Source organism: Triticum urartu, chromosome 2A (assembly GCF_056163025.1).
Source record: "Triticum urartu cultivar PI428250 chromosome 2A, HENAU_Tu73, whole genome shotgun sequence".
NCBI classification, from domain to species: Eukaryota; Viridiplantae; Streptophyta; class Magnoliopsida; order Poales; family Poaceae; genus Triticum; species Triticum urartu.
In genome coordinates this window covers 4,888,908-4,911,108 of record NC_141874.1, presented here as the reverse complement: position 1 = coordinate 4,911,108, position 22,201 = coordinate 4,888,908, and the positions used below count along the sequence as shown (strand labels likewise).

At 43.6% G+C, this 22,201-nt stretch overlaps 1 protein-coding gene and 1 pseudogene across 2 annotated transcripts; one reads left to right on the top strand and one right to left on the bottom strand.

Annotated features, from left to right (window-relative positions):
- The first annotated feature begins 2,836 nt into the window (after positions 1–2,836).
- On the top strand, positions 2,837–5,629 carry LOC147982719 (cytochrome P450 89A2-like; annotated as a pseudogene).
- Positions 5,630–9,244: 3,615 nt separating this feature from the next.
- On the bottom strand, positions 9,245–13,615 carry LOC147982718 (tau-cadinol synthase-like). Of its 2 annotated transcripts, none has more exons than XM_087539327.1 (7): positions 13,523–13,615; positions 12,574–12,832; positions 11,980–12,349; positions 11,356–11,574; positions 10,297–10,432; positions 9,897–10,145; positions 9,245–9,526 (listed from the first exon to the last, which is right to left on the bottom strand). In XM_087539327.1, the coding sequence occupies exons 1-7, from the start codon at positions 13,613–13,615 to the stop codon at positions 9,245–9,247; spliced, it is 1,608 nt and encodes a 535-aa protein (XP_087395453.1). The 2 variants fall into 2 exon arrangements, with proteins under 2 accessions (XP_087395453.1, XP_087395454.1); XM_087539328.1 differs by having other exon boundaries at positions 9,930–10,145.
- Between the last annotated feature and the right edge of the window lie 8,586 nt (positions 13,616–22,201).

Sequence of the window (22,201 nt, the reverse complement as noted above, 5' to 3'; positions counted from 1 at the left end):
CACACCGTAAGTATGATCTAAATCATACCAACTGCATATCATACTACTTTCCCTTGTAGTTACTACGTGGAAATCAAAAAAGTATTTCTTATCTGCGATAATTCGGTTACATGCCGATATCACCACTCCAGCGTACATCAATGGGCACTCGCAAAAATTAGGGATCTATGTGAGGAATAACAATTTTTATCCGTCAATCAAAATTATTCATAGCCTGTATGCTGATTGCATCAGCAATAAGGATATTTTCCGGCATTAGGGGGAGATAAGTACCACAAAGAATGACAAGAAATAAATTAGAAATGCTATTGACATTCTATCCTTATATCCACGTACTCAAAGAATATGAACTAGAAGTTTAGAGAATCATATATTTGCAACACATTGCAAATCTGCCACATACATTTATGGATGACAACGTGTCACTAAATTCTATATTCCTGCAGTAAAGTATCAGAAAAAGTGGAGGTACCTGATAAACCACTCTTCTTCCCAAATGAGAGCAAGAGGGGGAGAAAATCTAACAAGACGAGATATAAGTTCTCATATGCTTCCGCAGAAACAGAGGAAATCAAATCCTCAACCAGTAAATGTAATTCAACATCAAATTGAAAGACACCTCACTGGATGCTCATCATCCAAAGCCCGGCATAAATGTGCATAAATATTTTGGTGACGGGACATCGAAACACCTTGACTCCATTTGTTGTAGAAAATCACGAGGAGTTAAAAGGAATAAATATTTTATCCACAAACTTCAATGATTCCACCAGGATCATATAAACTAAAGACTACATTTGTCGACATATATTTCTTCTCAATTTGCTAAAACCTTTTGGGCCCAGAACCAAAAGCCATGGTAGAGTGCCTCTTGCACTCATATTGGTTCACATAAAATGAAGCAAGTAATGAAGAATAGCACTCGCTCAACAAATGAGTGGTATTTACCGCAGTAATACCTACTCCTCATAAGTATCTTCCGTACGAAATACTAAAAACTTCTCATTCATAGACAAAGTCAATGAGGTGGTGAGAAAGCGAGGCTTGTAGCAAAGGGTTCACGCAGAGACCCGACATCAATTATGATGTAACATACCCTCTTGGTATGAGTGGAATTATGTTTCGATACTAAATATCATTGGCAATAAAAATAACAATATCCATGTAGTTAATGGGTGTTAATGAAGTGATATCAGGACCTGAAGTTCTATATCTCACTAATGTCAAAGCACTCATATAATTGCAAACTACGCCAGGCCTAGCACTATATTTTCTATCTTTGTTCAGAGTGTAAACCCCAACAAAAGGTATATGGTTGATATAGGAAATATCAGCTTATATCTCAAGCTCACAATAAATCATGGATATTTCCATCAGGAAATACAAGATATGGCCATGATATGATATAATGATATTGGCTCTTTCTTTGATCCCAACAATACCATATCAATGATTGAATTTGCTGGAATAGCCTTCATATGGAAGTCATATAAATGGGCTTTAACGGCTATTTCCAGTTATCATTCTGACATAATCGCTTTATCTAAAAGCATTGCAAAATATGCATGGCTTAGCAGAATGATTAACCACACTCAAAATCATGTGGTTGAGATTCATCAGAATCACATAACTTGATTTATCAAGACGCTACCACTTGTGTTACTCAATACGTACAGGTTATATGAAGAGCAATATCATAAAGTACATTGCTCGAAAATTACTTATCCTCACGAATTATAGAAAGTGAGGAAACAATATGCAAACAACATACTTTGGAAATCTTACAGGTTATTCATAATTTCATGATCATATCAATGGAGTTTGTATTACACATTCTCCAGGTTTGCAAAGTTCAGGGGGAGTAATTTCCCAAATCTATAACCTATTAACAATCCTAAGATTGCATATATTGTACTCTTTTTCCCTTCATGAGTTTTCCCTAATGGTTTCTCATAAAGGTGTTTAACGAGACAATCTAAACACAAGTGCCTATATATGTCATATCATTTTCTCCTTATATTTTTTCCACTGGGTTTTAAAGGAGTTTTCAATGGCATATCATATCACACTCTTTTCCCTTATGAGTTTTCTATCAAAGCTTCTCATAATGGATTTTAGTGAGGCAATATCTTATCAAAGATCATACGTCATACTTTCTATTTTCCCTATCGGGGTTTTTAAAGAAAGTACTCAAGACATTTTTTTTGAGGGAAAGTACTCAAGACATATTAATTGTTCTCTAAACTCATCGATGAGTTTTCTCCTTCTTGAAAGGTTTTTCTCATATGAGTTATCAAGAGACAATAATCATTATATGTTGCATCATTTTCTCCTTATTATTTTTCCCACTGGGTTTAAAGGACTTTTAGCAACATATCTGCATTATTCTCCTCATATTTTTCCCACAGGGTTTTTGGAGGAGACAGTCAAGATTATTCAAAGAATTTGTCAAGATGATGGATATACCAAAGAAGAGACGTTGTACAAGGGGGAGTGTTAAGAATAGAATAGTTGATTACAGTTAAGCTAATTAGGATTAAGTTAATTGTTAGATACGTTGCTTGGTTCTCAAGCAACCATGTACTTCCTTGGCTCTCAAGGCAACTATGTAATTTCTTGGCTCTCAAGTAACTATGTGTGTGTACTTCCGCCTGGGTATAAATAGCCCACTTCTATCATCAATAAAGACTGATGGATCATCTTTTATTCAAACTATCTCATTCTTTATTTTCTACTTTAAACAGATAGCATTAAAATGGCATCAATGGAGCTCAACTACCCCGTGCCATGCCCATGCGTGCGTAAATATGGCAGGCGCGGCTCAGTCCATCAAGCCATGGCAGACCTGCTCCTCCTTATGCTTCCCTTGGCTTTTCTCTTCTTCCTCCTCCACCATGCATCGCCAATCAAGGCCCTCCTCACGAGGGCCAAGTCGGTTCTAGCGCCAGAGCTCTCCACGGTGTGGAAGCCGCAGCCCGCTAGTATCTTCGTCACCGACCACGAGACGGCGCATAGCCTTCTCGTGCACGGCAGTGCCGACGGCTCCTTCTCCAACCGCCCACCATCCATTTCTCCAAGCGCCATCCTCTCGCGCCGTCAATACCAGAACATCACCTCCGCTCTGTTGGCGCCGCCTTCTCGCAACGCCGCACTTTTTCCGCCTCGAGCTGCCTTACACAACTCTCTCTTCTCACTTTGTCCTTCTCTCAAGAACACACACACGTTGGAACTCTACACACACACGCCAAGGCAGACCAGCCGCTAGCTTTGCCGGCCGGGAGGCTCTTCACCTTGGTGAAACAAGAGACTACATATTTTCCCTCAGCCCTCACGGGTCACGGCCTCCCTTCTCATTACTGAATATGACATATATATACAAAAGTGACTCACGCAGGCACTAAACACAGCCAGGCCACTAAGTCACGTACTCACACATGACCCCCTCTCTCTCACCTAGAATCGCTCCAGGATCGGCACGATCGGTGGTTTCACAGCTTGTGCGCTAACTAACTTATGCATGCAAAGTAATCAACAGCTAACTACATGCACACCCCTTGACCAGCTAACAACCTCCATGCGGCCACTACTTACCCACGAAGCTGGCTAACCACTTGCATGCATCTAACTAATCCATTCAGCCAGCCGGTTCACTTTGCGGTCCATGCGCTTGTCGCATCACACGACTTTGCTGCCTCATGCAACACTGCAGCTTCGCACTGCCGTCGGCATCTCGCTGTGCTCGCCGCATCGCAAGGCAGTTCGGCATATCTCCTTCTCGGCACGCCTTTGTCGAAGCAACACCGGACTAGCTACTCTAGACCATCTACACTATATGCAAAACTTAAAACAAATATGCAGATACAAAACACGCTCCCTATGGTGAGCACCGGCGCACCATTCGTCACAACCTCACATCGGAGGTCCTTCACCCGACGCGGCTCCACCGGTACGCGTCGGCACGCCGCGGTGCACTTTGTGGTCTCGTCGCGGACCTCGCCGAGCAGAGGAAAAACGGCGTGGTCCATGCGGCCGAGAGCATCCGATACGCCATGTTTGGGCTCATCGCCACCATGTGTTTCGGTGATGGCATCGACAATACCCACGTCCGTGTCATGGCCGACGCTAAGAGTGACCTCGTCAAGTCCCTAGCTACGGCGCGCGTGTTCGCGCACGCGAAGCTCCCGGCAGTGACTAGGTTCATTTATCGTAATCGTTGGAAGAAGCTAGCCGCCTGCGACAGCAGCAGGAGGAGACGTACCTACCGCTCATAGATTCCCGTCGCGGCCGGCACCGGCAACCTAGCGAGACGCCGGTGTATGTGGACAGGCTCATCGACCTCGCGGTGCCGGACGACCACAATCAGGACCCAAGGCGGCATCGAAGAAGGCTGTCCGACGGTGAACTCGTGGGCATGTGCTCCGAGTTTGTTGGTGCTGGAACCGACAGCCTCAGCGCTGCAGTGGATCATGGCCAACTTAGTGAAGCGCCCTGACATACAGGAGGCCGTCCGGAGGGAGAACGATGCCGTCGTGAATGCAGACGCCGACGAAGTGAGCGAGAATGTTCTTGGGGACCTGGAGTACCTACACGCTGTGGTCATGAAGACACTCCGGCTGCATCCGCCGACGTCTTTTGCATTCAGGCAGGTGATGGAAGAGGACCATGTGGTTCACAATGGCCAGCGTATTCCGGTGGGCACCAAAGTGTACTTCCCACTGGCGGCTATAGCACGAGACAGCACAGCGGGGGACAACCCTGATGAGTTCAAGCCACAACGGTTCCTGGCCTCCAAAGGTGCATCAGAAGGAACCGACAACACGATCAAAATGATGCCTTTCGGTGGTGGTCGGAGGATATGCCCTGGCAGGGGTGTCGCGATGCTGCACTTAAGCTACTTCACCGCCAACCTCGTGAGGGAGTTCCGGTGGAGGGAGGGAGAAGGTGAGCTTGCCGTCGATCTCCAGCTGCATGTTGAGTTCTTCACTGTCATGAAGCGGCCATTGTGTGCTCACCTAGAGCTTTGAGGAACAGAGATCAAAACTAGAGTTAATTAGCTGGCCAAAGTCTCTTGGTTGTACCGTGTTTGCTAATAAGGAGCCATATGAATGTTTTTTCAGCATTAGTCGATTTCCACCGTACGCAGAGTGTCGAACCGAGACGGAGCGTCGCCAGCGAGGACTTGCCAGGAATGGGTCGGAGCAGGCAACAAAGTCGCTACATCGTAGGCGGAGGTGAGATAGAGGCTTTACTAGTTCGGCTGATTGGCAGTTGTTGGCGTAAAGAAAACTGGAACACATGATTATGTATCTGTTAATGCCGTAATAGTTGTGGTTAAGTTAGCTATTCCTTAAACCATGCACTTGAGCAGGCTAGGCATTTCTTATTCAAACATTATGATGAAAATAATTAATATTGTTAACCATTCAAAAACACTTTGTCAATAGGAAAAAGTATTATACGCATAAATGAATGTTATGCATTTTCATAATTCCCTTTAACATTTGTAAATCCACCAATTAACTCATGCTCCTACCTATAAAAAGAATCTAAGATTAATAATGCATATGCTATTTACATAAATAATAAGATATTTTTAAATTAATCAATCCGGATACAGAGGCATATATTAATGTTTGTAGCTTTGTTACCCCATAATGTGCGATGTTCCCTATTTATATCCATGCAAAACTTTATGCAGTAGGATACAAGACGTGTGACATTTTTTCAATAAAATTCTAGTTCCAATACACTTGTCCAAGTTTTATTGTGTCCAACACGGATGGCAAATGAAACTTGTCAATCTCACTAGCAAATTCTAGCTAGGTCCACTTGTCGAGTTGACGGTCATGTCAATGCGAAAGAAGGGCATAGCTGTCAACTTGTCACCCTAAAATCTAACCATGTCAACAATGGAGGTAGGTGAATTCGTGATAGCAGAGGAAGAAGAAAATAATAATTGTGTCATGTCAAAGTATACAAATGAGCTTTGTTTTTCAAAATAAACAGCCTGAATTCTTCAAGGATAAAGTAGCTACAAATAAATCAAAGTGTTCGTCCTAGTAAATTCTATTTTTGTTACTAGGTTACTGCCACGCTTCTGCCACGTTTGGAATTGGCTAGTTCAATTTCTACTTTTCTCCTCCAACGATTCAGCTGTCCCCCCTCCTTTCCTGCAGTATACGTATACCCTAAAAAGCTTTGTTGGTTGTTTGCTAAAATGTACCATGTCCCTGGTGTATTATGAGATCGTATTTGCTAATGAATTCTTGGTACTGTTGTTTAGTTAGTTGTTTGAAGTCCGATAAACTTTTGTGATATATATCAGTATGAATGAAATTATTGACTATGTCTTTCAAAAAGAAATGTCTTTCTTCATGGGGCCCACTTTTGAAGCTCGCCCCGGGCCTCGGAAAAGTCAGGACCGGCCCTGATCACATGCTTATCCATTATCCATGATGCAAGTGTATGAACATGCGTGAAGGATGTTGGACACCGAAGAATTAATTAAGGCTCTAAAGTGTTAGCTATAAATTGGCCTATACATCATTCTCAACATGGCTTAGAATGGCCAGATTGTCTTAGCTATACCTTTGCTGGTTTGTCGGGTTATTATAGCGGGTGGATGCAGGGCCATTAATACAGATGGATGCCGCGCTACTCCTATAGATATTATAAATATGTGAGATCTATCGGGTATGTTCTTGTTTGAATGGTTATTCTTGCTTGTCAGGCCACTCTTTATTTGTCTTTTTACATTCATAATAGCTTAACATCAGTCGCCTGAAAGTCCAATTTGGATTGTTCGATTTTCGCTAGAAGGAAGCATGCGCCAGAGGGAAGGAAGAAGCAGCCGCTGGCTCGCCGGAGTGAAAGAAGGAGTTCGCTGGCAGGCTACCCCATCATCTTTCGTTGATGGAGGGTGGGAGGAGGTTGGGTGGCACCACGGCTGTGGTGTAAGTTCGCCGGAAAAAAACTGGTCATCGCCGGGGCTAGAGGGATGGCCAAAGGCAGCAGCATTTTGGTGGGAGGAGGTTGAGGGGAGGGCGGGGCGGTGAGGCTGAGCGGGAGCGCTGCTGGCCGCGGGTGGTGGTGGCCGACAGTTCGGCCAGTGGTACGTTCGGCGGTTGGGGGAAGAAGAAGAAGGTTGTCTGGAGGTTGGAGAAGTAATCTGCACCACCTGTATTCCATCCTATGGCTGAATCGAATGACCAAAATTGAAATTTTAGTTAACTGGCCACTAGCCATTCCCTTTACTACGTCGTTGTTTGTAGAATAACCCTGACGCTATGGCTAAGGCACATCTATAGATCCGGGAAGAGCCAGGCCAAGATCGATATGTAATGAAGAGTACTGATCTCAGTGAGCTGTGCTACATGCTTACGGTCATCAAGGAGGTGTTTAGGTTGCATCCTCCTACTCTACTGCTCGTCCCAAGAGAGACAAGTGAAGACTGTGAAATCATGGGCTATGACATGCCTAAAGGCACCAATATCTTCATTATTGTTTTTTTCTAATTTCCCGAGATCCTAAATTATTCCCAAATAGACGAAGAAGAAAATAGGGCCAAGGTACTATTGGAGATGCGCAAAAAATATCCATCGGGAGATGGCGCTGACGCTAACGCTCGCATGGCGGTTTTGCAGGCAATTTCACAAAATCATTTTTTTCGTTGAGCACATAACCCTGTTTGGGCCGATTGACTCTGAGAGCGAGCGAGGGATCGTTCAAGCTGGAGATGTTTGAGAATAACAACGTGGATTATTATGGAACACATTTTGAACTCACCTCTTTCGACACTGTTCAACATCGCCACCGTAGAGATTGTCTTGGCAAATCTTCTCCACGACTTTGACTGATGCTAATTCCCGATGAGCCAATTGAAGAGTCACTGAACATGTCTAAGAAATTTGGGATCACCGTAAGCAGGAAGTTTGACCTTCGGCTACTAGCTATTCCATGCCCACGCTCCAAAGCTATTTCGATATACACATGGAATGTATATAGCAATAATTATGTAGAGCACCTTTATTGAACCGGAATGTTTTTGTTGCTCTGTAGTTTGTACATCTTTACATGTTTGTATAGCTCTTGTTGGACTATCAGACTATTTTTCATATTATTTTGACTGACATTGGCTATGTCAAATAATATCTCTATGCAAATATTTGCATGTACCTCTATGTAAAAAAGTATGAGCAAGCTTATCCATGAGTCAAGTTTGATATATGCACAACTCTTTCAATCTTTGAAACTAGATCGACGTATGTTCTGCAAAATGGTGAGAACATAAACTGCGAAAGAAAATATAAGTTTCCATAGCTATTGTACAGCTAATATATATGAACAACTCACGACTATCACGAGTTCATTTTAAATGTTCCGTATTAGTTACCTTAGTAGTGCAATAAAATATCATGTAACATGTCAAAAGTGTTTTAATAATTCATCACAATATACAAAAAATGGATTTTTTTGGGGTAAAAAAGGATGTTATGGGAAGGAAGTAGTGCCCAGTTAAATCAGACATGATGATTCACATCAGCAATGGTCGTGTTCACATCCTGGCAGCCATGGCACCAATAACCATATTCATGACCTCGTTGTGGAAGAACGTCTGCGCTTTGATGGCGAAGATGGCTGCTTGCCAGATAAGAGAACTAGGAGGCCTATGTACAATAAATGTACAAAAGGAGTGAGGGATTAGAGGGACAATAGAGGATGGGGTATTTCGTATCCACATTGATATTATGGTTAGATGGGTTTTGAGGTGGTCTAAAAGAACAACACAGCTGGAAAACACATAGAGCTTCTTCCAAAAGCCGGGATGTAATTGTTATAATAAATAAAATTGTGATGTAAATCAAATCTGAGTTGTGGCCACCCATGTGCATGAGTCTTGGCTGAGAATCTTATAGTTGCTAGTGTCAATGAAAACTTGTTTAAATCTGTGATCATGTAATCTCCACTGCTGTTACTAGTTCTACATGCAACACATTGTGCAACTATATAATTTCTCTGACGAACTCAAAACATACCTAGATATGTTTAGTCCTTTACATAAGATAAAATTTTAGTAGAGATATAATTATAACCAAAATTATCACACTGTAACAAAATGACCCAGTACAACTTTCTTTCACTGTAGCATTTTACATATTATCAGTGAATCACATGCATGCTTATCAACATTGACCTTTTTATGGTTAAAACTAGGGAACAAATACACGATGAATTTGGCCAAGGCCTACATATTCTTCAGGAAGAGCCTCTCAATAGTCCACTGCATATGTGCGCTGTGCGTGTATACATCATTTCTGTTACCATAGAAAAATGTTGTGCTAATCGCTAAGCTAATGAACTGCTGCAATGCAGGGAGAAGATGATTTTCAAAGCGAGCTTGGTTCAGGGTCTTCCATTCTTGTTCTATCAGGGCAACAATTTTGGTAATGGCCACTTCACTTGTCACGTTGTACTCATTGATGTAACACTCTACGGTGCTTGCCAGATCCCCCTTGCATTTTCGACGCTGTATGATGACATCAATAATCATCTTTATGTAAGTATGTATCAATTTAATAATCTTCCATGCACGCACAATGATAGTACAAACTTGGTAACTGAACCCTGCCCCCTTTTCCATAGGTGCCCACACATTTTGATGTGTACAAATTTATAAAAAAAATAGACCAATGAAGTTAAGGTAGCATCACAAAACTGACATTGTTGTAAAATAATTCCAAGTATAATCCATACTATGATTTTTTGTCAAACAAATCACATTTTAGTACTCAAATTGTTGGTCAAAATTATATCTCAATATGCTCGAACTTGACATTCTTACATGTGTGAAAAGTAACATCCAAGCAAAAATTAATTTTGAAATATTATATATATACCTCAAATGCACCGATATCATTCATGAAACGGGAAATCTTCCCGACTGATATGACGACGTCCGGAACACTAGCAGCCCATTTGAGTGCTGGCTTCATCATTGCATCACTCATTCCAGCCATCATACTCACACATATTGTTGGCACGCCGATGTTCAGGCTAGTCAACTTGACCTGATCTACAAAGCTTGGCTTGTGGTTCCTGTGTGACCATTTCGCTTCTTCCAGGTAACCAGTCACGTTATTTTGGACCTGCACGCAAACAAAGAGAGGTAATCCCAAAATTAACGAGAGAGAGAGAGAGAGAGAGAGAGAGATGCACAACCATACACACATACACACAGAGAGAGAGAGATATTTATATGTTATTTTTTACAAGACAGAAAATGGTACATGAAGTTACCGCTTTTTTCAGGTGTGCTATATCGTAGTTCGTATTGGCTGGCATTTCAGCCTCAATATTCTCAAATGTCCTCAGCATCTCCGTATAGAACTTCTTCAAGTACTCCGGTAGAACAAAAGCGGCGCTCTTATCCCATCTGGAAGGCCAATTCACAAAAATAATCTTAAGATAAGTTATGGTAGTTTGACAATTCTTTGTTTGCATGTTAACCTAACCTTTTATTTTTCTATACTCTTCATCTTTCTTCAACACATTAAGAACCACTAGTTTCACTTTGCTCCATGAGGTAAATAGTGTAACATGACATCAAAGATTTCATTATAGTTAATATATCTCATTCGTTACTGCATTTAGATTTTCTTTCATCCACCTCTTATTATGGCAACATATATATATATATATATATATATATATATATATTTGTGTTAATAAAATAATAATCTAAGTATGAGTCACATTTCCATTTGAAATTGCAATTGTAAACAGATAGTAGTGAGCATTAGCTCATTACTTGTATGTACTAATGAGTGCTATTGTGTTAAGACTTATGAAGATTGCACGTCAACATGGAATTTTAGCCGTGGATTCATTCATACCCCAATTGATTTTATCTTTTCCTAATAGAGAATTTCCATTAATCATTGCACACCACACATGTAGTATACACTGGGCAAATCGATTATCCACCATTGGATTCAGCTCGTCCACGTCCGGACGCGGTAATTATCTAAAGAATAGTAATATGCTCTTGGTTTGAAGCATGATTTGTATACCACTTTTTTCTTGTTAGAATTGCACTCTTATGGTCGCGGTAATGCAGGGTGTTCAATTACTTCTTCATAAATACTAAAAATAGTTATTATCCAGTACATGCATGTTCATAATTACTTGATCACTTTAAACATCATGGAAAAATCACGTTGCACACATATTTACTGACCGTGATTGCCAGTGATTCTAAGGACATACTGATATGATATGGAATGGTTATCTTAGTGGAATATACATTAGATGCATTGACAATTTGAGAGATAAAATGTAGAGATTAATCAATCCCACCTTTGTATTGCTTCATGTAGCTTCCAACTGTCCTCTAGGGTGGCATGGTTATCATATATGTCATCTAATGTGGTAATCAGTACAATCATCTTTGTGATCATACTTCGAGTGAGCTCAAATTTTGTGTCATAGTACAACACAGAGGCCCATGTATAACCCTCCACCACACGATCGCGGATAAAGCTTAGCTCAATATATCCAGAAAAATGTTTCCACCACCTGCGAATTAATTAAGCAATGTTATCTGAACTAGTACATAAATAGTCCACATAGAATATAACATCGCTAGCCTCATTAAGAGATAAAAGAGACAATGCTCAATTATTATTAAAAGCATGTGCATTCCTCTATCACTACACCGTGCATGTAATTATTCTACAATGCACAGGAACTAATGAAACACTGAAGCGTCATGAACCATTAATGAATATGAATTCTCATATTAATCAAAAATGCGACCACGTAAACTCTTATTTTCAATGATGTTAAGTACAAGAAATGTAGTAGTAACTAGACTTCTGGTTTTTTGTTTGTTTGAAGATGTAGTATGCGAGGGCAACCACCCGTGAATCATTACTGGGTTACATATATGTTCTGTTTATATAAGAAAGATCAATAACATACCTGGTAATAGCTTTCAGCTCCTTCGAGTGGACAGTTTGCTGAATGTTGAAATCCAATTTGGCAAGCTCCAGTAGGATTGGGTTATGCTCCTCTTGTTCGTACTCTAGGATATAATGTAGCATTTCGACCCTCTTATTTGTCCTTGGCATTGGTATGTGAAGGGCACGTTGGACTTGTTGAGCTAGGGGGGTCTTGAAACTACCACTACATGATTCAAGATGATGCCTTGCAAAAGCTATGGTTTCTTCGAGTGCCAGCTCACCATGAACTAGAAGATGAGATGCATTGTATAGACACAATAGTATCCTGGGCTCATTTGTTATATCATTGATGAAGCTTCCATCTTCAGTTTTGAATCGATTGAAAACATCTATAAATCGATAAATAAATGTTGTTGGTGTTCTCGTGACCACATTGTCAATGGAGCTTCTATTGTTGTAGACATGTCGTCCACATTATGAAATAATTTTGCAAATAAGGTTACCAATCTATTCTTGATAACTCAATTTCTTAGCTAGTTAAAAATTTGTACATCATGACTTTTCGTAACCAACTATGTATAACAAGAAAAAATTGTTAGGAATATACATATACCTGGAGATACCCAGTGTCCATGTTCCCTCAGCAGGCGAAACCGAAGGGCCACTTCATAGAGGTTGTACTTACTAAATTCACTCTTCAGGATTTGCCTCATAGCGGTGTTAATCTGGTCTTCAAAGTGGTGATCGATTCCGAGATGTTGTAGTGTATCCACTAAGGACATTTTTACCACTGTGTCATTGCTGGTTTTAAACAACATACATATGTCTTCCTTCAGTTTTTTTGCCCTAAGCGTCATCCACTGCTTGGATTTCTGCAGTGCATACATTTTTAATTAACCGAAAGGGACAAGGGTTAGCTAGGTAAAAAAATTGTCACCAAAACCAAAAATAGTTGGAAAAAAATCTAACAACTTGTATATCCAATGAAAGAAAATGGACCAAAAGTACATGACTCTATAGAATAACCATATATCCTTTCATTGAGTCCAACTTTCCAACATATGCCAACCAAAGGCTATTCACATGTATCTTCTAAGGGTGTCGGCCGTGGCCAGCATATTTCATTTCAAAAGCATGCATGTGGTTTCAAGTTGCTTCTACTCAAGCATGGAGTTACACTAGACGATGTACGCTATGACTATGAGTGATGTTGATAATATACAAAGTAGACATCTCAATATGACAAATCTGTACTGCTGGATATGTGAAATATAAAGTCTGTACACATATTCAGATACTATAAGAAGTGTCGACTAGTGAAGTACACACGATAAGCAACCGGTTGACATGGATCTCTAGAGGAGCACATATGGTAATTAGAAATGTGTTCCTACTTGGGCCTGCAAGTAGTGGGTGCATGGTGTATATTTTGCAACCTCTTGGGCTGGCCCAGCGTAGATCGGAGTAGTAGGTACTAGTACAAAAATGCATACAATAATTACAAATAAATACCTTCGTGCATGGTGACATTTTGTGCCATAGATAGTTAGATTTTATTATACCTGTAGCGGCGGTGGCTCATATCCAGCAAAGAAGTCGATCCATGGTGAGGGCTCGTAGCTGAACGCAGGAGTAGCAGCACTGCCGGACGCCATGGAAATTAACCGTTGCTTCTTTGTTTTAAAGAATTAGCAGCTTGGACTATAGATAGTTTTCTTTGGGGAGGAAGGAGAATGTGTGCGTGAGGCCTTTAAATAATGTCCACGCGATGGCAGGTCCATGCATATTTCTCATTGTTAGCAGCCGGCCGACCGAACTATAAAGGCGACCACATGCACTACTAATCTACCTACCTTCCAGTTAATTATCTGGTAGTGCCTTTAGACCCACCCGGTTGATGGGCATAAAAAATCGTGTATTTCCAACGTGGAGAAATCTATTTTAGATTGCTCTACTTGTGACTTGCGCTGTTCCTTAGCCATTTTGTCCGTTTTTACATGTCACATAGTATTGTCATGTTTATGTTCAGAATTTACATACACATACTTGTAACCATCCTCTATATACATGAATCTTTTGTATTCATTATATCTTTTTTTGGCGGTTCATATGTACCTCAGATCAGAAAATTCCAGCCCTTTCTGGGTGCAGTTGTTTGTGGTACATATACTTAATAGACAAAAACTAGTTGCCAAATTTACATTCAACTCATGTCATAATCCAAAATATCACACTAATTTAAACTTGATAGAGCATGTAAAAAAATAAGTCAAAACTATTTTAATTTGTGTAGAATGTAAAAAGAAAGATGATGGACCTGCCAAAGTTAAATCAAAGTTACTTTCAGGAATGTATTCCTTGTCGCATGTGTTATACTAATCTTCATAGGACCGATCCTTGGTCAACGACCATGGCAGCCCCAAGATTGCATCTCATAGCAGCCGCACCAGGAACAGTACAAAGCTAGCTCAACGAATGCAATTGGCATGACAATGTATAGTCAGCAAAACACTCATGCCAATTGTTGTGATCACTCAGGCATGCATCATGCATGCAAGTCTCTTGTGCATAGAGCCAAGAATCCCTTGTACATCATTTTTCGATTATACTACATCGAGTTTAAGATGAATGCATGATGCGTATTAGCGGCTGGGCGAATTATACTAGATAGTCCCTCTTTTGATTTATAAGGCCCAAGTGTATCCCTAAATTAACCATTTAATCAAAGTAACACCAAATGTATATCATAAATGGTATATATTTAGAAGTTTTTTATGGAATATTTTTTGTGATATAATACTAGCATTATGTTGTTCGAATTGATGATTATTCAGTACATGTGGGCCTTAGAGCATCTCCAGCCGCGCCCCAGAAAGGCCTCCCCAGGCGTTTTCTTCGCGCCGGCGCAGAAAAATCGGCCCAGTCGCGTCCCCAGGAGCCCGATTTTCGCAGGCATGGGCCGAATTTAGCGCCGGCGGACCCAGGCCAAACTCGGCGCGCTCGGGGGTGATGGAGCGAGTGGTTTTGGCGCGAAAGTGCCGCGGGCCTGCCGCGTCAGCGACACCGCGCGTCTTCTTCCCCGAACGACTCGGTTTCCCGCGGGGAATCAATGGCAAGGCTGCCGTCGGTCAGCCTTACCATTGGTTCCTCACGGGCAGCGCGTCACGGGGCGGCGCGCCGACGCCCCCCCTCCCTCGCACGCGTACACACGGGGCGGCGCCACTATATAAGCCGGTGGCCTCCCTCGCCTCTGGCCACACCAGCCACATCAGACCTAGCCCGCCCTCTACCTCCCCCGAGAGCCGCCGCCGAGCCCTCCCTCTCCCGAGCGCCGCCGTCGAGCCCTCCCTCTCCCAGAGATGAGGCCGCGGCCAACGGCTTCGGCCGCCGCTCGCTCCGCGAACAGGAGTCTTGACTCCTGTTCCAGGCGAACATCCCGGCGCCTCCGGACATGCGTGCCTGGCCAACGGGGTGGAGACTCAGCAACGGGGAAGTGCCCATTACCCATTGCCGACGCCGTGGCGAAACCGGGCTACTTCGCCGACGAGGTCGATGTCGTGCGCGCCTCCCTCACCGACGCCTAGCTCGCCCTCCCCGAGTACGCCGCCGACAACATAGCGGCGTGGACGGCGTACTTCCAGCGCCGGCAGCAGCAGAGGATGGCGTCCACCAACGGTGCGCCGGTGGTGGCCGGACCGAAGAACAGCGAGGGACGCCACCTGTGGTGGGGTGTCCCCGGCTGCACCCTCGAGGGTGTTCTGACGTACCTCGAGGGAGGCAACGACCCGCCGCTAGCATATCCCCCGGCGAGGGCGGCCGCCACGGCCCCGGCTCACCGCCGACGCGACGGGCAATGGTTGCCCAGGAGGTTCGGCGCCTCCTCTTCTTCCACCTCCTCCCGCTCTTCCTCACACTCGTCCGGCGCTCCGGCGTTGCTCGGCGTCAAGGCCGAGCCCGCGGCGGAGACGCCGCTCGGCCGGCGCACTCGACGCGCCGGCATCGTCATCAATGAGGGCGGCCGGCGCGCCTCCTCGTCGGCTCCTCCGCGCTTTGTCAAGCCCAAGACGGAGCCGGGCCTGGCGCCGGTGAAGACGGAGCCGGGCCTCCCCACGGTGAAGACGGAGCACGGCGGCGACGTCGAGCTCGACGATGACGTGGCCCTAGAATAGGCGCGCGCGGACTCCCTGAAGATGGCGAGGGAGCGCCAGTGCGCCGCCCTGCGGCGATTCGCGTAGCGCCGCCGGGGCCGCGACGAAGGAGGAATCATCGTCATCGAGGACAGCGACGACAACGCCGCGCCGCCGCCACCAGCCCGCATAGGCGACGCCGGTCAGGGGTCCACCAGGGACGGCCGCGTCAAGGAGGAGAAGCCAGACCACGACGGCGACAACGGCGACGACAGCGACTACTCCGCTTTTAGCCAGTTCCTTTTTTAATTATATATATTATGTAATAAAACCCCGCTTTTTTAATGTAATATATGCCGAACTTCGCCGAACTTTGAACTTTGCTATATTTTTTAATTTTTTGAACGCGCCTGGGGACGGCCTTGGGGCCGGCGGCTGGGGACCAACTCGCTCTCAGACCGATTTTTTGCGCCGGCTCACCCCTAGAGGGCGATTTTAGGCGCCCCCTAGAGGGCCAACGGCTGGAGATACTCTTATAAACAGGAGAAGGAGAACAAAGAAAATGCTTATATTCTACTCCATGATTGAACTGTGTGCTCTGGTTGCTGCCGCTGCCTGTGGAGGAAGGATAGGTAGTCAGTTGTGGCTGCTCCACCACCGGAGACCTGGGGTAGCAGCCCCTGCTCACCACGGTGGATCCGCCACTTGACTCCATCATCAGTAGTAGAGTTCAACTTCATCTTTGTGTTGATGCTCAAAAGTGGCACGTTTATAAAGAGTGGTTTGAAGGTATGTCAAGAGTAATTTAAACTTACTATTGCAAGTCACTATGAGATGGCTCTCTTCGAGAAGATCAAGATGAATATGAAGATGGTCTAAAATGTAGTTCGGATGCAGAAGTTATGACAACTTCAGAGATGCTCATGTTGACACCAGATTAAAGAATGGCTTGAAACCCAATTAAGATGTCCTCGTATGGAAATATGATCAACACAAATTGTCTTCGTCTCGTCAAAACGGCCGATTTTGATATAAAAACGTCCCAATCCGAATGCGTATGCAAAAGTTAGAGCTATCAGAGTGCGGCCCTGTCACGAGGCAAGATGTGGCGCGCCCCACCCGACATAGGTCTGATGGGTAGCGCGAGCGAACAGGTGTTCTGCGTGACCGTTTTGGCCCAGAATATGGCCTCAAATCGAAAAATGTTCAACATGAAAGTTGTTCGTCACGTCGAAACGGTCAAGATTGCTTTTGGGCTCGTTTCCATCCGAGATCGTTTACCACCACAAAAAGGACCCGCAAAGTGCAGCCAGTTTAAACCGAACAGTTTTGGAAAGTTCGGACAAACCAATCCGAATTTGACTAGGGTTTTGGACGTGAATCCAAGCCTTTTCCGTGCACGGGAAGTCCAGCTGCCTCTTATATACCTAAGGGTTGACGGCCAATTGAACAAGACACAATCGATCAATTCATCTATCATTTTTTATCTTTTATCTTTTCTCCTTAACCCTAGTTCTTCTTCTTCCTCGTTCTTCGTCTATTCTTTTTCTTTGCAGGGCGGCGAACCTCGAGGCCCTAGGGGCGATCAGGTCGACCTAGGGCAGCCCATAGCCACCGTGTGTCCAGACGGGGTCCCTCCCGGGCGTGCGGAGTTTCGGGTCTTCAAAAGCGCCCACTGGATTGCCTGCGTACCGCGCTTCCGGTCGGGTCTCCTTCGACGTGAGCTGCGGTGCATCACCCTCGGCATCGAGGGTACACGGTGACGTGTTCGTGTGCAAACACACTTTTTGGTGACTCCACTGGGGGTGTTCGCACACGAACACATCACCGTGTACCCTCGACGCCGAGGGTGATGCACCACAGCTCACGTCGAAGGAGACCCGGCCGGAAGCGCGGTACGCAGGCAATCCGGCGGGCGCTTTTGAAGACCCGAAACCCCGCACGCCCGGGAGGTACCCCGTCTGGACGCGCGGCGGCTATGGGCTGCCCTAGGTCGACCTGATCGCCCCTAGGGCCTCGAGGTTCGCCGCCCTGCAAAGAAGAAGAACAGACGAAGAACGAGGAAGAAGAAGAACTAGGGCTAAGGAGAAAAGATAAAAGATAAAAAATGGTAGATGAATTGATCGATTGTGTGTTGTTCAATCGGCCGTCACCCCTTAGGTATATAAGAGGCGGATGGACTTCCCGTGCAAGGAAAAGGCTTGGATTCACGTCCAAAACTCAAATTCGGATTGGTTTTGTCCGAACTTTCTAAAACTGTTCGGTTTAAACTGGCTGCACCTTGCGGGTCCTTTTTGTGGTGGCAAACGATCTCGGATGGAAACGAGCCCAAAAGCAATCTTGACGGTTTCGACAAGACAAACAACTTTCATGTTGAACATTTTCCATTTGAGGCCATATTCTGGGCCAAAACGGTCACGCAGAACACCTGTTCGCTCGCGCTGCCCATCAAACCTATGTCTGGTGGGGGGCGCCACATCTCGCCTCGTGACAGGGCCGCACTCCGATAGCTCTAACTTTTGCATACGAACTCGGATTGGGATGTTTTTTATATCAAAATCGGCCGTTTTGATGAGACAAAGACAATTTGTGTTGATCATATTTCCATATGAGGACATCTTAATTGGGTTTCAAGCCATTCTTTAATCTGGTGTCAACATGAGCATCTCTGAAGTTGTCATAACTTTTGAATCCGAACTCCATTTTAGACCATCTTCATATTCATCTTGATCTTCTCGAAGAGAACCTTCTCATAGTGACTTTCAATAGTAAGTTTGAATTACTCTTGACATACCTTCAAGCCACTCTTTATAAACATGCCACTTTTGAGCGTCAACACATGCCCCCCTGTTTTCCGGCAAAGCTAGCGTGCCGAAAAATAACTTGTACCAAGTTTGTTATAAGGACGATATCAACACTCCATCAGCCATTTATATGTCCTTAGGACAATAAGTATATATCGACCATGTCTTATGTGAACTTTCTGATGCAAACTTGGGTGAAACCTTCTCAGCTTCATTAACAATCTGGTGATAAAGTACCATAGATATGTATCTCAAGGTCATCCTCCAAACCATATTGTTCACCCTTTTGCTAGGATTTTGTAGATAATCAACAATACTTTCTCCAATCCTTACTTTCGCTTGCTTACGATGTAACTTTTCTAGTAGATGATTTTTCATATAAAAAACTTTTTCATCCGAGTTAGTATGCAAAAGTTATGCCCATTTTTACAAATTTCAGAGAGATTTTGCAAATAAAGTCAAAATTCACATTTGCAAATTTTCCCAACAACTAGACCACATATCACATGGTAAACTTATTTTCTTTTATTTTTTGACATCTCCATCATTTTCTTTTATTTTTTTAAAAACTGAAAAGTTGAAACCTATATTTAAATACGAATCCAATAATATAATTTTTTGTGACATGCATTGACATTTGCTAGTCAAATATGTGATTAAATTTTGACTAAAAATATGGGAGGGACTAATAAACCATACTCAAAAGTCAAAAGTATTTTCTTTTTGGCCTACTCGACAGTTGGCGATACATAAATTCCCCAACCGTCGATGCATGACCAATAAATTGTATCCCGTCCCCTGCAGTATCTGCCAAAGATAGTGTTAAGAATAGAATAGTTGATTACAATTAAGCTAATTAGGATTAAGTTAATTGTTAGATAGGTTGCTTGGTTCTCAAGTAAGGATGGCAATTTTATCTATGGACATGGATACCCATGGATATCCAACCCGAATGGATAGGGTTTGGATATGCTTTTATGCCCATGGGCGACGCCCAAACCTGACCCGATTGCTCACGGGTAGGGCATGGATATAATCTTGTACCCATGGGTATATCCAAACCAGACCCGGTAGTATGCATTAATGGGCAAAAATCTGCTATACCTACCCCACAGTCACATGTCCCACTGCAATTTTAGACGTTGCTATGCAAAACATGCAAAATAAATTGTACAATCCCCACCGTAACTTTTATTAGTTGACATTCCATCCCCACTAACATACTCCAGCGCCCCTTCCCTTATTTCATCTCCTCGTTAAATGATACATCATTCTAATCTTTTAGAAAAATACTAAATGATATTAGGTTGTTAGTGAGCGTTGATTTACTATAAGTTGATGTTTACAATAAGTGAAGCCTAGCTTGCCACAAGGTGAAGAATGGAAGAGCTTATGTTAACATTATGTTATGTCTTATTTATATGTGTTGAGAGGACCCAATGGATATCCAGTGGGTATGAATATCCATCGGGTTTGGACATGGACACAATTTTTCATCCATGGATATTTTCGTGGGCGGGCAAAGACTGTCTTCATGGATATGGATATGGATCTGATATTGTTCAACCCGATCCAAACCCGACCCATTGCCATCCTTATTCTCAAGCAACCATGTACTTCCTTGGCTTTCAAGTAACTATGTGTTTACTTGACCGCCAAGCACCATGTGTACTTCCGCCTGGATATAAATAACCCACTTCTATCATCAATCAAGATTGATGGATCATCTTTCATTCAAACTTTCTAGTTCTTTATTTTCTACTTTAAACACGTTATCATGCACTTTTGCTCTCCGGTCGAGCGATTTAGCCACACACAAGGAAAGAGATTACACACAAGAGGGATCGCCTCACAATCAGGGTCTAGAAGAACGGATAAATAGCAACTTAATGATTCTATCGGAATCAACACCTGGGAGCAGCACGGAAGAATCGCACCAATACAACCAAATGCGAGTTTAATCTAATTGCTATGATACATCATACGCTAGTGCGATTTACCTAATCTTTGTTCTTGACTATCAGGAATTGCCGCCCTGGGTACGACAAGACAGTCGAATGGCCTTCACGGCGCAGCACTCCAGACCAGTGCATGAACGCCACACTTCTCGACCAGCGCGCCGCGCATGCAAGAACTAGGCGTCACATTTACCCCTTTTTTCTAACCAAGGTGACCAGTCCAGGAAACAGGACAAGAATAAAAAAAGAACTCCGAAGCAAAAGGATCCACATACATGAATAAGTCTACGCGTCCTGGACTACTTCTCACATGAAGCTTACGATCAAAGTACTTGATCGCAATACCTATCAGGTGCTATGATCCCAATTTTATTCATAGTACATAATCATGTTCAACCAGAAATCAGCGCCGTGGGCACCGGCCACGCCACAACAACAGTACTTGTTGAAGGCACTCAGGAACTGGACCGCATCAGTATCCCACTACATGTAGCGGCGCTCGGCGCTACCCTCCGGTGCGCAGCCTTCCGTGGAGCGACCCAGACTGGCGGGTAACAGCAAGCGGCGAAGCCCTCTGGCATGCGGCGGCATCGCCTCGACTCCGGCCGCACGTGTATCGAAGCCCCGCCGACTCCACCTGCGCATCACCTTCCATCCCCGCGCTCCCTCTCGGTCATGACCTGCCTACTCGATTTTGGGCCAGTGCGCAGCGCAATGCGCCCTCTAGCGCGGCTTCCTCTGGCACAAGGAGGGCCAACCAATGCAACGTTTCCCAGCGGCGCGGCGGTGGATGATAATCCTTAGCCGCACGTGAGAAATTGGGGATTTCTATCCTCTAGGTTATCTTTTAGTTTAAGCATTTAAGTTTCTGTTATCCACAGAAAGGTCCCTGTAATATCTGTTAAGCCCTCAGGCTTAGTTCATCATGCACTATAGCGCTCAACTTCAACTCTCAAGTTGTCTATACTCCTGCGATTTGTAGTACAACTCTCTGTTTTAGCACTTTAACCATCAGGTTATTACTATTTGTATTCTATAAGCCCTCGGTTTTAGAAAACATACGTGGGAGAACCTCAGTTCATCCTAAATTACATAAAATAACTATACACCATTTTTTTAATGGCAATACCACTGCAAAAGAATGTATTGCTTATATTTCAGCTCCTATTTTTTCTGGAATTTAAGACATCAATTATGTTTTTACCGCAAACATTCTATATGACATGTGATTTTAGGACAACTATATTTTTGCAGTCGAAAACAATTTTTCTTGCAAATCTTAATGAAACTCAAATAAGAATTATAAATTGTCATACTTCATATGACATGCCCAAATTTTATTTGTGAATCAC